At 39.2% G+C, this 16,417-nt stretch overlaps 1 protein-coding gene across 1 annotated transcript; it reads left to right on the top strand.

The window, feature by feature from the left end:
- Window positions 1-9,185: 9,185 nt before the first annotated feature.
- On the top strand, window positions 9,186-11,386 carry LOC106081122 (uncharacterized). The gene has a single exon (XM_013242868.2). It carries the CDS (start codon window positions 9,297-9,299, stop codon window positions 11,382-11,384), a length of 2,088 nt encoding a protein of 695 aa, XP_013098322.2. The 5' UTR covers window positions 9,186-9,296; the 3' UTR covers window positions 11,385-11,386.
- The last annotated feature ends 5,031 nt before the right edge of the window (window positions 11,387-16,417 follow it).

Raw genomic sequence — 16,417 nt, 5'->3', positions numbered from 1 at the left:
CGTGTGGACGTAGGCTATTTCCCTCGTCAGTGGAAATGTGTACGTGTCGTAGTCCTTCTGAGATCCAATTCAAGACCGTTTCGGGGCATCAGTCCTACCCGTGTCCTACCAGTTTAAAAGTATTAGAGAGGATAATGGTGACAAGATTTAGGGAGGGCTACGAAAAGGGTACTTCTCCGTACCAGTTCGGCTTTCGCGAAAAGAGCACTGCGGTTGCCTGGCTCCATGTGCAGAGCTGTGTGAGCGTGTCGAACGCCAAATATGACCTTGGTATATTTGTCGATTTCAAAGGCGGGTTTGACTACCTTTTATGGAGTAGTGTACTCACGAGATTAGACGCGAACTTTCTCTCTGGCTAAGTTACCTGTGTGATAGAAGAGCATGCGTAGTTGGTGCAAGCAATGCGGTTTGGAAGGATTTAGCGCGGCTGCTCTGAGGGGTCCATCTGTGCTCCATATATATATGAACCTTTATGAAGGTCTGTTGTGACGCCTAGCCCTTTAGAATCAGTGTATATGCGGATGACTTGCTCAACCTGGTAACTCGAGGTGAGCTGGCCATCGCTCCATTCGTGCATGCGTTGCGGAGGACAAAACCGTGACAATGTTGTTCAAGGGCAACTTGTCGCGGAATCGTCCACCCACGATTCGATATGGCGGAGCTGGCATTAGGAACGTAGCGCTCGTCAGATGTCTGGGAGTTACTGTTTCAGAGAGAATGGGTTTCCTGGTCCATTTGGATTGGGTGAAGGAGAAGATGGCTGTAGTGGCCAGTATGTTCTGACAAGTAATTGGTCTTTTTGTAGTCGCATTTTACGGCCATATAAGGTGGTCTATTTATTGCTTGCGCAATTTATGGAGCGTCTGTGTGGCACGGAATTGCTGTGATTGTCCTTGGGCGAAAGAAGATAGGAAATTCCTTTTGTTCGTGAGGATTGGCTCACTGCTTCTGAGCTGGCGCATAGGGATATTAGCCGGTTCAAAGGGCTTGTTTTGAAGCCTCTTGATGATAGGTGGAGAACCAAATGGACGAACAGCGACACTGGTCCGGTGACTTACGAATTGGAGATTTAGGCGCGATGGGGATTAGCGAGGCGGTGTGGGATTTCATTAGGACCCTTGAAGACGAGACGACTGTTGCAAGGTTGACCACCTTTGCCCGGGAAGTATTTCTTAGGAGGCGAACGCGACTTAGTGTATAAACGCTAGTTATACATTACAAGGTTTTTCCATTGTTGATTTCCGTTGCCTTTGTGGTTGTGTTCGGTTATCCGTGAGGGTGCGTTTATTGTGAGTCGTATGTTTGAGCCGATGTATGTGGCGTAGCCCGTGAGTGCAGCCGTGTCTTGTTTGTGTTTGCGTCTATCGTCCTGGTGTATGTTGTTTCAGTGCGTACTCCTGTATGCTGGTTATAGGTCGGTTTAGAACGATTCCCTTTTCCTAGGTGAACAGGTGAACTATTTGGGATTCAACTGGTAGTAGACTTTTACGGCTATAAAGTCCGACCTGAGACTTTAATCTGGTACCACAAGCGTCCGGAGCTGGAACTTCCAGCCTGACAATGGTGAGGGCCCAGTGGGGAGCAGTGTAGTGGTTGCGGTTTGGACCCAAATCGCTGGTAGAGCACAAGCTCGACGTAGAGTTGCGTTTTCATCCGGTTGCCATGACCCATATATCGGAAGGAGATTTAGGTAGAGCTCCTCTTCTTACCAAGGAGGTGAACACGTCCAAATACGTGTGTATACCGAAATGCCTTGCCTTCCATCGAATATTACCAGCAAAGGCTTATGATCAATATGAAGGGTAAATCTACTAAATAGCATTTTGTAGAATATTTGTATTGTGAAGATTACTCGCAGTGCATTCTTTTCAACTTGCCTTCTTGCTGTTGTTCGGGAAGACAATCTAAACCATAGCGCTCATGCCGTCAGACGATGCATCAACTGCTACATGTATTAAAAGGTTGGGACTGCAATGCGTACACAAAAAGTCTAATGGGTCGATCAACTAAACTTGAGTTGCAAATTTGTTATAGAAATATCCATTTTTGTTTTGAATTCCATATATATTTACAATTTACTCAGAAGCGGAACGTTCAAAATACAGTTATTGAATGAAACTGAGAAAAATTTCCAATTTTGTACTAATTTCTATTTCATGGTTTTATCACCTGACAACGCAACTATAGTTGGGCGACGCTTGGGCGGCGCTTTTTTAAAATTTTTTTATTGGTGCTCGATGAGTATATTGTCCTTTTTGAGGTCCAAGATGAGCTGTGTGTAGACCCCTAGATTGTACAATGTTGTGGTGTCCTTGGAGTAGTCAAGAAATTAAAAAAAGAGCCTAATGCAGTTGTCATTACTCCATTTCATCGCAATACCTTAAGAAATTCAATAGAATTAGTATGCTCGCATTTCGATAAGGTTCAACATGGCATGTTAATTACGTTGAAATCGATAGTGTCCATCAAGTTAATTTAATTAAGTTTGCCATATTTATAAACAGACAAACAATTTTTTAAAATGATGCCCCAACACCTGGAAACCCATCACTTGAATGGGATCACACCACCTCTCCTAAATGATCTCCACTGACCGATCATCTGACTTCACAACAGATGGGGCCGCACGTATATCAATCAAAACAAGTAAAAAGGCATTAAGTTCGGCGGGGTCGAACTTTGAATACCCACCACCTCAGGTGTTAATGTTAACTCCCCTTTCGAGACAATCTGGTAAAAATTGGATAACTTATGCACCCAAATTCGGCACGGACATTGAGTGGTCTAATAAATATAAGTCACTGTTGAATTTTGTTCAATTTAAAATTTCAACAAAATCGGGTAATAAATAAGGCTTTTATGAGTTTCAGACCCTTAACCGGTATATCGGTCTATATGACAGCTATTTCAAAATACAGTCCGATCTTTACCATATTTGGGTCCGATGGCGGGTGGCCTAAAACTGCTCACTGTTTTAAATTTCAGCGAAATCGGAAAAAAATAAAGCTTTTATGGGCTTCAGACCCTTTATCAGCTCATAAGAAAAGGAAGAAGAAATGGTATTGCCATCTAATTGTAACCATAGCGGTTTATACGATACATTCTTCCTTTAATCAATTACAATAAAAACATTAATCTATTACATTAAAACGGTCAGTTAATTCACGATAGTTTTGTAATTCATGGTTTAATTCAATTCGATTTTAACTTAGTACTAGCATTAGGATAAAACCAAGAGAGGTTGATGAAAAATGAAATCATTTATTTAATAATGACTACATGAGATCATAAAAGGGAGGAACTATCATTAACAGCTTCAGACCCTTTATCGGTAGATCGGTCAATATGGCAGCTATATCTAAATATATTTCGATTTTAACCATATTGGGGATGTTGGGAGGCGTGAAACTACTCACTTTTTCAAATTTCAGCGAAATCGGTTAAACAATAAAGCTTTTTCGGTCTTCAGACCCTTTATCTGGAGATCGGTCTATATGGCAGCTATATCTAAATATAGTCCGATCTGTACTATATTTAGGTTGGATGTTGAGGGGCTTAAAACTACTCACTGTTTCAAATTTCAGCGAAATCGGTTAAACAATAAAGCTTTTATGGTCTTCAGACCCCTTATCGGGAGATCGGTCTATATGGCAGCTATATCTAAATATAGTTCGATCTGAACCATATTTGGGTCAGATGTCGGGAGACTCAATATAACTCATTGTTTAAAATTTCATTGAAATCGGATAATAAATAAAGCTGTTATGGGCTCCGGACCCTTAATCGGTCTATATAGTAGCTATATCTAAATATGGACCGATCTAATCCATACTTAGGTCAGATGTTGGGAGGCTTAAAAACACTCACTGTTGCAAATTTCAGCGAAATCGGGTAATAAATAAAGCTTTTATGGTCTTCAAACCCCTTATCGGGAGATCGGTCTATATGGCAGCTAGATCTTAATATAGTCCGATCCGAACCATACTTGGGTCAGGTAACGGGAGGCTCAAAATAACTCATTGTTTTAAATTTCAGTGCAATCGGATAATAAATAAAGCTTTTATGGGCTTCAGACCCTTTATCGTCAGATCGGTCTATATGGCAGCTATATCTAAATATGGACCGATCCGAACCATACTTGGGTCAGATATCGGGAGGCTCAAAATAACCTATTGTTGCAAATTTCAGCGAAATCGGCTAATAACTAAAGCTTTTTTTCTGTGCCAAATTTTAGCTCAATATCTCAATTTTTGAAGGCTGTAGAGTGATTACAACAGACGGACGAACAGACACACGGACATCGTTAAATCGTCTTAGAATTTTACGACGATCCGAAATATATATACTTTGTTGCGTCAGAAATTGATATTCCGATGTGTTGCAAACGGAATGACTAAATTAATATACCCCCTATCCTACGGTGGTGGGCATAAAAATGCCGATTGGAAAGCCTTCAGAGAGTACATCAGCTGCGATGAACGTGTAACTGAACAGAAATTTCGAAGCTTCATTAATGCAGCAGCCTCTCGCTGTATACCAACCATTCTAATTCTCCAGGTGAGGCCCAGCATACGGCGAAAGTAGCAGAACTTATAAACGACCCTAATGGGGTTCGTCGCTCTGATCCTACTCATATTTAGATCAGGGAACTGAGTCAAAAAATCAAACATGGGCAAAAAGCCATCAAAATTTATGAAGAATTTTAATGTGCTGATTTCGTAATTTGCATAGAAGGAGGACTGCTTTGCAAATATTAGCCGAAATTTCAATTAGGTAAAACTATGTCACATAACAGTCCACCTGCTTTGACCTATGGAAGCTTTCGATACAATTGACCATGAAAAACATAAGTACCAACTAAAGGTGGGCTGATATCTCCGGCAGGATTTAACCTGAACCTGTCCTCTGTTCCCCAATTTAGAGACCAAATTGTATCACATGTAAACAATGGCAAAATCATGACTTCAGGCAAAGGTTTATTTTTTAATGCTCCTTATCTCTTACCAAATATTTTTTTTTTATTTTTGAGAAATTCTCTTTCAATACAAGTTTGTTTTACTTAAAGACTAAACCCATGTTTGATTTTACTGAAAATTGGTTCATCTGGTCCTTAGTTCATTGAAAACTCATCCCTCTACTATTAAAACTGGCAATATAGTGATGATAAACAAATATACTGTATACAATAATTTTGTTTAGCATTAGGTTTTTTTCAAATTGGTTTGTTGGTTTTTTATAGTTTCATGAGATTTATCTATTTTAGCCAAAAATACAGCCAACAGCAGCCAAGGGGTAGTCATAGAAGAGCAGGGCTTCCTTAGCAAATTAATAAACAAAACATAACAACACTACAAAGAGAATAAATGCTTGCATTGAATGTGCGTAGGTACATTAGTCTGTATTGAAAATTATTTGCTTCCTATTTCGCAGACATATAATTATTGAGATGCAACAACTTTGCGCAAAAATCCAAAAAAAATTAGTTTTCAACTGTTAAAAATAAACATTGTACCAGCCTTCATTCGGCACGGACATTGAGTGGTCTAATATATATAAGTCACTGCTCAATTTTGTAGAACAAAATATTGGTCTTTTTAGCAGTTATATCCAAATATAAACCGATCTGAACCATATAGGACACGGATGTCAAAAAGCCTACCATAAGTCACTGCATCAAATTTCAACGAAATCAGATAATAAACGCGCTTTCTATAGGGCCAAGACTTTACATCGAGAGTTCTTTCTATGTGGCACGCTTAACAAAACATGAACCGATGTGGACCAAATTAAACAAGGATATAATAATCATCCATGTTATTATAACACCTGGGGCTCGTCTCGATAATATTTTATTCAGACCCTGAAAACGCATATACAAGTAACATTTTCAGACAATAGGGATTAAGACCCTAAATTGTAAGATCTGTCTATATGACAGCTATATCTATATGGTCTGATCTGACCCATATTTAGGACAGATGTCGGGAGGCTTAAAACCACTCACTATTTCAAATTTCAGCGAAATCGGTTAGAAAATAAAACTTTTATGAGCTTCAAACCCCTTATCGGCAGATCGGTCTATATAACAGCTATATCTAAATATAGTACGAGCTGAACCATATTTGGGTCTGATGTTGAGAGGCCCAAAACTACTCACTGTTTCAAATTTCAGCGAAATTGGATAATACATAAGTTTTTATGAGCTTCAGACCCTTTATCGGGAAATCGGTCTATATGGCAGCTATATCCAAATATAGTCCGATCTATACCATATTTAGATGAGTTGTCAGGAGGCTTAAGATAACTCACTGTTTCAATTTTCAGCGAAATCGGGTAATAAATAAAGCTTTTATGGGCTTCAGACCCTTTATAGGGAGATCGGTCTATATGGCAGCTATATCCAAATATAGTCCGATCTATACCATATTTAGATGAGTTGTCAGGAGGCTTAAGATAACTCACTGTTTCAATTTTCAGCGAAATCGGGTATTAAATAAAGCTTTTATGGTCTTTAGACCCTTTATAGGGAGTTCGGTCTATAGGACAGCCCTATCCAAATATAGTCCGTTCTGTACCATATTTAGGTGCGGTATCGGTAGGCTTAAGATAACTCACTGTTTCAAATTTCAGCGAAGTCGGGTAATAAATAAAGCTTTAATGGTCTTCAAACCCTTTATAGGGAGATCGGTCTATATGGCAGCTATATCCAAATATAGTCCGATCTATACCATATTTAGATGAGTTGTCGGGAGGCTTAAGATAACTCACTGTTTCAAATTTCCGCGAAATTGGGGAATAAATAAAGCTTTTAGGGGCTTAAGACCCTTTATCGGGAGATCGGTCTATATGGCAGCTATATCCAAATATTGTCCGTTCTATACAATATTTAGGTGAGGTATCGGTAGGCTTAAGATAACTCACTGTTTCAAATTTCAGCGAAGTCGGGTAATAAATAAAGCTTTAATTGTCTTCAGACCCTTTATAGGGAGATCGGTCTATAGGGCAGCTATATCTGAATATAGTCCGATTTGAAACATATTTGTTTCAGATGTCGGGAGGCCTAAATTTAATCATGTTTCAAATTTCAGCGAAATCGAATAAAAAATTAAGCATTTATGGGCATTAGACCCCTTATCGGGAGATCGGTCTTTATGGCAGCTATATCTATTTATAGTCCGATGGCGCAGAAATTTTGGATAGTGAGTTGTGTTAGGCCCTTCGACATTATTCTTCAATTTGGCTCAGATCTGTCCAGATTTGGATATAACTGCCATATAGACCGGTCTCTCCGTTTAAGGTTTTGAGTCCATAAAAGACGCATTTATTGTCCGATTTCGTTGAAGTTTGACGCAGTGACTTATGTTAGGCTTTTCGACACCAGTGTCGTATATGGTTCAGATCGGTTTATTTTTAGATATAGCTACAAAAAATATCTATATTTTGTTATACACAATTGACCAAATACTTATTAGTATTTGGTCCAAATCGGAACATATTTCGATATAGCTGCTATGGGGCATAAGGTATGCATTTTTCACTAAATTTTGACGGAAGGTGGTTTACGTATATACCCGAAGTGGTGGGTGTCCAAAGTTCGGCCCTGCCGAACTTATCGTCTTTTAACTTGTTTTTTATACCCTCCACCTCCACCACCTCTTGATCGTCATGCCATTATAAGTCGATCTAGCCATGTCCTTCCGTCTGTCCGTCCGCCTGTCTGTTGAAAGCACGCTAACTTTCGAAAGAGTGTAGCCAGCCGCTTGAAATTTTGCACAAATACTTTTTATTAGTGTAGGTCGATTGGGATGGTAAAAAGGCCAAATCGGTCCATGTTTTGATATAGCTCCCATATAAACCGATCGGACGAGGGCGCAGTTCTCGTCCGATTTGACTGAAATTTTGCACGTGGTGTTTTGGTATCACTTGCAACAACTGCGCTAAATATGGTTCAAATTGGTCCATGGTTTGATATAGCTGCCATATAAACTGATCTTGGGTCTTGACTTCTTGAGCCCCTAGAGGGCGCAATTCTCGTCCGATTTGACTGAAATTTTGCTCGTACTATTTTGGTATCACTTCCAACAACTATGCTAAGTATGATTTAAATCGGTTCATAACCTGGTATAGCTGTCATATAAACCGATCTTGGATCTTGACTGCTTGAGCCAATAGAGATACAGCGCATAGAACTTGACAAATGCGATCCATGGTGGAGGGTATATAAGATTCGCCCTGACCGAACTTAGCACGCTCTTACTTTTTATAATTTACTTAGTAGCTGAATGTTCGAAGCACTGATATTGACTGCACTTGAAAAAAATTTCCAATGTTTTACTAATTTTTATATAAAGGTTTACCAGCATGGCAACGCAATTGCAGTTGAGTTGTAATCCATAATCGACCCATAAATCTTTTTTCTTGTATATGAGGTGTTATTCGAAAAATTTCAGTATGGCAATAATTTTGTCCTACACTCTATTAATAATATTTAAATTTTTTGCACAGTTTTATTATGCTACGACCTAATGTGCATACTCACATCTTCCATCTGCGTATGTTTTTTATATTTGTAATAAAAAAAAAACATTTATTTATTTATTTTTTTTTTTTTTTGTCAGCAGCAGCTTTCGTATTCAGCCATCGGTCGACAGAGGTGTTGTATACATCTGACAGACATAATGGGCTCTCAGAATTATCCATGAGTAGACCTACGGCGATGACCCATCAAACACAAGCCAACCATTCCAAGGAGGGGACTAACGCAACGCTGTTGTGGGCCAACAAAAAAATGAACAACAATTTCATTTGTTTCACTGCGGGTAGGTAAGTTGTTGGAAGGTGTTCGACATACTACAGCGGTAGCAATTAGTAGTGAACTACAGAATACTGATTGAAAATTATCGCCCAAGAAAACCCAATTATGGGGAGTGGGAGAGAGCGAGAGAGAGTCGCCAACGGCCAACGTCATGGGCCCCAATGGATAATCAAATGAGTGCATATTTTGGAAGCACCGCCAATTCAATAACAGCGTGAAGACTGTGAAGAAAAAATGACTAGGCGGCCAGCTATAAACCTCAAAAGTTGTCGGCTGCCTGAATCATTTTCTGAGAGAACATGATGAGCATGATAAGCATGCTGGTGAGGGAAATTCTGCTCTTTATTTTTGCCAGTTGTATAAACGAAATCAAAGCGAACGAACGCGGCGGGTCTTAACAAAACCACCCTCGATTCGCAAACAAAAAAATGCAAATTTTCCAAAAATACAAAAAAAATATTTAAAAATAACGATTTTCGTAATGAGAAAAAATTTTAAGTTCAATGATTTGTTGTTGCTGAAACTTGTGGTTGTAACGGCAATTTTCGGCAGCTTGGTAAACAATGTGCAGTCGAGTGAATCCTGCTGGACACACGAGGATGTTTGTAATGTTCGGGCGGAGATATTTCAAAATTTGGAATTTTCCAATGGCATAGCCATGCAAATCGATTGCACCTCAAATGGTAGCATGGAAGAGGGGGGAGAGTCTATGAAAAGTCTTGGTGAGGCTGATAATGATCAAGAATTGGATTTTCAATTAAATGCTGTTGAAAATGAAGGTGGTGTTGAGGATCTACAGCATCATCATGAACCAGCCGCACTCATACATTCAAGCACATATTTTTCGCTACGACGCCGTTTCATGGGCATACAGTCTGTAATGCTGGATGGCTGCCAAACGCCTCTGAACACACACACGTACGGTTTGGAATTTTTACCGATCTGTGCCAACGTCACCAAAGTCTCTTTGCAACACTATCACATCGATTCGCTGACCCCTTTGAAATGTGAGGGAGTAGATATCCTAGACTTGGAATATCTGCAGCTGCAGTTCAATGAGATTGCCTCCATCGACGATGAAAGCTTCCAAAGTGCCTATCCCCATTTGAGGGTTTTGGAATTGCAAAGCAATTCCCTTCGTGTGGTGCAGCCTAAGGCTTTTCGTTCGCTGCGCTCTTTGGAACACTTACGCATTGTCAATGAACCAGTGCTGATGTTGAAATCCGGCGATCTTTTTGAGTATACAGCGGCCATCACCATACACTTGGTGGCCCTAAGGCAGATGACGTCAGAGATTTTCCAACATTTACCTGAGACACTGCAAACCCTGTATGTGGCCGACACGGTGCTCGACAGTGATGCTGTCGAGGTTAGCAATCCCCGCACGCTTGCCAATCTGACGCTGATGAATTGCGCTCTCGAAGCATTCACACTTCGCGATATTCACTCAACCGTTAAATCAATCACTTTGAATGGCAACACACTGAAGCGTTTTGTGGCGCACGAAAACAATTTGAAAGAATTGGATTTGGGCAACAATCGTTTGGATCATTTCGATTTTGAGTGGCTAGTGAATGTGACATCGTTGGAACGGCTGTCGTTAAGGGGTAACCATTTGCGTACGCTGTCTTTGTATGGGCTCATGCAGCGACTGCCCAATGGCCACTTTGTGGATTTGAGGGAAAATCGTTTGCAAGCTCTGGCCGAGGTCGACAGGGACCTGCCCTTTTGGTTGACTTCGCACCTAAGGCTAAAGTGTGATCAAAACCCCTGGGACTGTTTGTGGTTGCATGAGTTTGCCCACAATTTTCCGGAAAAGTTTCGTCTGCTGCAGTATGATAAGTTCATATCGAAAATCAATGTCAATGGTTTGCAATGCATACCAGCAGAGAAACCACCGGAAGCCTCCCAAAATCCACAAACGACAGTCTCATCAGGAGTCTTGGGTGAAGGTATCACTGCGAGTCCCGAAAAAGCACTCAATGCCTCCAGCTATGTGGTCTACAGCAACGGTGATCAATGGGAGTTCAAACGCAATCAAAGAGCCGAAGCCCTCATCATAGTCTTTATGCTGCCCTTGGGTATAGCATTCCTCTTTCTGTTGCTATACATGTGGATCTACTGCCAGAAGATGTTTCATTTGTCGTATTACAAAAATTTTTCATGTGTGCGTAAAAGGCCACCGCTGCCCAATCCTTCGCAGAGATTTGATGTGGTTAGGCAAATGCCATCCCAGCAGCAACAACAACAGCAACACCAAGCTGATTCCTGTTCTCACGCCTTAAACTATACTAATTTGCATGATCATCACCATAATGATGAAATCGTTGGTGGTGGTGGTGGTGGCTATGAGGTGCCCTTACATGGTCTATGCTCCGAATGCAATTGTAAGCCTTTGAATGCCAACTCATTGCAGAAATGCAACAAGGCCATACATATAACCTATGAACACTCACCCACCGATATGCCCCATCAAATCTATGAGGAAATAATAAGTGTGCACAATCCGGATTATGATGATCCCCACAGAACATCTCATGTACATTATGATCATTTAAGATTTGAATAGTGAAGAAGCCGTTCAAAGAGACTTATAAAGTCATTTTTGTTTCCCTTATATCTAAAGATAAGCATAAGCCATAGATTTTAAAAGGTTACTTAAAAGTACAACTCTAAAGATATTGTCTAGTTTGTCTTCAAGTGTTCCATGCTGAATTAAAAAAAAATCAAAATCGCGTCTACGTATTATCAGCATACCCCAATAGAGCTTAACGTCACACAGTGGTATAGAATCGAAAAAAAGCTAGTAAAAAATCTACCGTTAGAGAAATGGTAGAATTTGTTGTTGGTTTAGAGAGATTTTATTAAAGACTAAAATGTACAAATGAACAAGTAAAAGCGTGCTAAGTTCGGCCGGGCCGAATCTTATATACCCTCCACCATGGATCGCATTTGTCGAGCTCTTCCCACGGTATCTCTTTTTAGGGGAACAAAGGAAAAAACAAAAGAATTGCTTGTTATTGGAACAATATCAAGTTATGGTTCATTTCGGACCATAATTGAACTGAATATTGGAGACCATAGTAGAAGTCATTGTGTAAAATTTCAGCCAAATCTTGTAAGAATTGCGCACTTTAGGGACTGAAGAAGTAAAATAGGGAGATCGGTTTATAGGGGAGCTGCATTAGGCTATAAACCGATTCATGCCACTTTCGACACGTATGTTAAAGGTCATAAGAGAAGCCGTTGTACAAAATTTCAGCTAAATCGTATAATATTGGGCCCTCTAGTGGCGCAAGAATTCAAGACCCCAGATCGGTTTATATGGAAGCTAATGGGTTGCCTAAAAAGTAATTGCGGATTTTTTAAAAGAAAGTAAATGCATTTTTAATAAAACTTAGAATGAACTTTAATCAAATATATAATTGCCATTTTGTTCGATAACCTTCTGCCATTTTCCTGGCAAATTTAGTATTCCACGCTCATAGAATTTCTGGCCTTTATCTGCAAAAAACTGAACCAAGTGCGATTTTATAGCCTCATCATTGCCGAAAGTTTTACCATTTAAGGAGTTCGGCAAAGATCGACATAAATGGTAGTCCGATGGTGCAAGATCAGGGCTATATGGTGGATGCATCAAAAGTTCCCAGCCAAGCTCACTCAGTTTTTGGCGAGTGACCAAAGATGTGTGCGGTCTAGCGTTGTCCTGGTGGAATATGACACCTTTACGATTGACCCATTCTGGTCGCTTCTCCTTGATGGCTGTATTCAATTTGTCCAATTGTTGACAGTAAACATCCGAATTAATCGTTTGGTTCCTTGGAAGCAGCTCAAAATATACCACACCCTTCCAATCCCACCAAACAGACAGCATAACCTTCTTTTGGTGGATATCAGCCTTTGAAGTGGTTTGAGCTGGTTCACCATGCTTGGACCATGATCGTTTTCGACTAACGTTGTTGTAAACAATCCATTATTCATCTCCAGTTATGATTCGTTTTAAAAAACGGATCGAATTCATTGCGTTTAAGGTGCATATCACAAGCGTTGATTCGGTTTGTTAAATGAATTTCTTTCAATACATGTGGTACCCATATTAAAATTGACGCCAAACAAACAAATGTAAACAAAATTTCGCGCACTTTTTTTCTAAAGCAAGCTAAAAGTAACAGCTGATAACTGACAGAAGAAAGAATGCAATTACAGACTCACAAGCCGTTGAAAAAATTTGTCAACGCCAACTATGTTACTACTATATTACCGACAATTACTTTTTGGGCAACCCAATATATCAGGTTATGGACCGATTTGAACTATTCTTAGCACAGTTGTTGGAAGTCATAATAAAACACCTCATGCAAAATGTCAGCCAAATCGGATAAGAATTGTTCTCTAGCGCCTCAAGAAGTCAAGATCCCATATCGGTTTATATGGCAGCTATATCAAAACGTGGACCTATATAGCCCATTTACAATCCCAACCGACCTACACTAATAAAAAGTAATTGCGCAAAATTTCAAGCGGCTAGCTTTACTCCTTCGAAAGTTGGCGTGCTTTCGACAGACAGACGGACGGACGGACATGGCTAGTTCGACTTAAAATGTCACGACGATCAAGAATATATATACTTTATGGGGCCTTAAACGCATATTTCGAGGTGTTACAAACAGAATGACGAAATTAGTATAGTCCCATCCTATGGTGGAGGGTATAAAAATAAACCCAAAAGTGAGGTTGGGCTTTGAGTTTTGAGAACTCGAAACAGTTTTTCCGATTTGTTGATAAAAAATTTACTATTATGTAGTACATATAACAGCCGTTTAATTTGGCATATGTTAAATTTTACTTAAAACACATCTTCAACATGTCGTTTTTACAAAAAAAAAAAAAAAGGTATTTAAACAACTTTAAAAAAAATCAATTGTTTACCTTTGGAACTTGGATAATCGGATTTTGGACATTTTTACCGGCAAAGTCGTTTTAAATTTTATAACCAATCCAAATATTGCATCAAAATAAAATCGAACCCCAAATGTATTCGTAAATCGCAGAATAAAATGTCTATCTAGGCCAAAATTGGAAAAAAATATAAAATCGAAAATCCTTGAGACCGGAATGGAATGTAGACCTCAAGTCGCACCACATATGAAGTTTGGCAGCCCGGTCAAGTTTGACCAAATTTTTTCCTAGCTTTTTTTTCAATTCTATCCCACAGTGCATCACTTGCGAAAAACAAAAAGTGGAAAACCCTCTTGAACGTTTTAATTATCAATATCAGCTGTTCAGAAATGTCAAAAATAATAAAAAAGTAATCGAATACTATCGAATATTCTAAATAATTTTTAACTAAATCACTTTAATTTTGTCACTCAATTCCTTCGCAATTTCTTTAGAAACATCTAAGACAATTCCCTGATCATTGCTTTTCGCCGCATACATCTATTAGTCTATCCATAAATTATAACTCTAAACAGCCTTAGTGGGTTCGGAGAAAATGTGCCTAAGAGAAAATGTGCCTTAGTGTTATACTTCCTTTAGAGTAAAAATTGGTTCATTCATTCAGTACAACAAAAAAATGTGAAGTAAATTTTTTTATTGTACTGAATTTTTGTAGTACATTTAGTTTAACTAATAATTATTTTTTTTTATTTTATTGTATTGGGTTGCCCAAAAAGTAATTGCGGATTTTTTCATATAGTCGTATAGTTGACAAATTTTTTCACAGCTTGTGACTCTGTAATTGCATTCTTTCTTCTGTCAGTTATCAGCTGTTACTTTTAGCTTGCTTTAGAAAAAAAGTGTAAAAAAAGTATATTTGATTAAGTTCATCCTAAGTTTTATTAAAAATGCATCTACTTTCTTTTAAAAAATCAGCAATTACTTTTTGGGCAACCCAATATAAAACTCTTTAAGTGTTTGCTGTATCACCAATAAAAACTCGAATATTTTAATGTTATTTAATTTTCCTTCTTTGTCCCACTCTAGTTAAGACTTCCTTAAAGGCGCAGTGCTTAATAAAAAAAAACAAAAAAAAAAAAATTATTTTTATTTCCTTAAGCAAGAAAATGTATGAATAAACCTTTGAATGCGATAAATCGACTGATAAAAAAATAAGCGCCACCACCATATGTTTACTGTATATTTGGACACTTTTATTTACTTTAATTGCACATCGATTGAGCACTGGCGGCAAACCCCTGTTGCAGTAAATTGCCAAATATTTTATACGATACGATTTATTATTTTTTTAGTTTTTTTTTTTTTAAATTTAAATTCGAATATCTGTTGTATATACACAAACATACACTGTAAATACTCGTAAGCACACTACAATACGTTTGTTATGTATGGTATTTCCTTATATTAAAATAAATAAAACTTATGAAAAGAAGTTTTTTTGCTGGGGTGTTATCTATCTAAAGGGCAGTTAGGTATCCAAGGCAGAAAAAGGCGAATTTACATAAAAGGTTGGGCATTGATTTGGTCCACTGTGGACTTTCTTGTTTCACTTTAAGGGGCTTTGACTTTTTATATCTAAATTTCACATATGCCTGGCGACTGACGATTGCGTTTTCCTCAAAAACCGTAACGATGTCTTCAAAAACAGTAACGATGTCCTCAAAAACATTGCGATGTCCTTAAAAAGCGGGGCATGAAGAGGACTATCCTATGACACCGTTTGACCTGCATAAGACCATGGCTAACATGTGCAGTCGCCGTGCTATCCATTCCACGTGCTAATGCTCAGCACATGGAATATCCTCAAAAACCGTAACGATGTCTCCCAAAAGTGTTGCGATGTCCCCAAAAAGCGTTGTGATGTCCCCAAAAAGCGTGGCATGACGAGTACCATCCTATGAAGCTTCTAAGATGTGCAGTCGGCGCGCTATACAATCTATCTTGAATCCAATCCATCTTGAAGCTCAGCACATGGAATATCCTTAAAAACCGCAACGATGTCTTCAAAAAGCGTTGTGATGTCCTTAAAAAGCGGGGCGTGACGAGGACTGTCCTATGACACGGTTTGACCTGCATGAGACCATGGCTAACATGTGTAGTCGTCTTAAAAAATCCCCAACAACAGCAACGATGTCCCCAAGAAGCGTTGCGATGTACTCAAAAAGCGGAGCATGACGAGGACTGTCTGTCATATGACATTTGACCTGCATGAGACCATTGCTAATATGTGCATTCGTCGTGATATGCAGCTTACAAAATCCATGCTAATGCTCAACACATGGAATGTCCTCAAAAACCGCAACGATGGCACCAAAAAAGTGTTGCGGTGTCCCCAAAAAGCGTTGCGATGTCCTCGAAAAGAGTTGAGATGTCCCCAAAAAGCATGACATAACGGGAACCATTCTATGACGCAGCTTGACCTGCGTGAAACCACTGCTAAGATGTGCGGTCGTCGTGCTATGTAATCTACAAAATCCATGTTGAAGTTCAGCACATGGGTCCTCAAAAAACGTATCGATGTCCCCAAAAAGCGATGCGGCGATATCCTCACAAAGCGGAACATGACGAGGACTATCCTATGACACCGTTTGATCTGCATGAGACCATGGCTAACATGTGCAGTCGTGGAGCTTTGCAGTTAAC

The sequence above is a fragment of the Stomoxys calcitrans genome, chromosome 3, assembly GCF_963082655.1.
Source record: "Stomoxys calcitrans chromosome 3, idStoCalc2.1, whole genome shotgun sequence".
Classification (NCBI taxonomy): domain Eukaryota; kingdom Metazoa; phylum Arthropoda; class Insecta; order Diptera; family Muscidae; genus Stomoxys; species Stomoxys calcitrans.
Note: the sequence above shows the minus strand (reverse complement) of the source record. Positions and strands in the feature narration are given on the sequence as shown.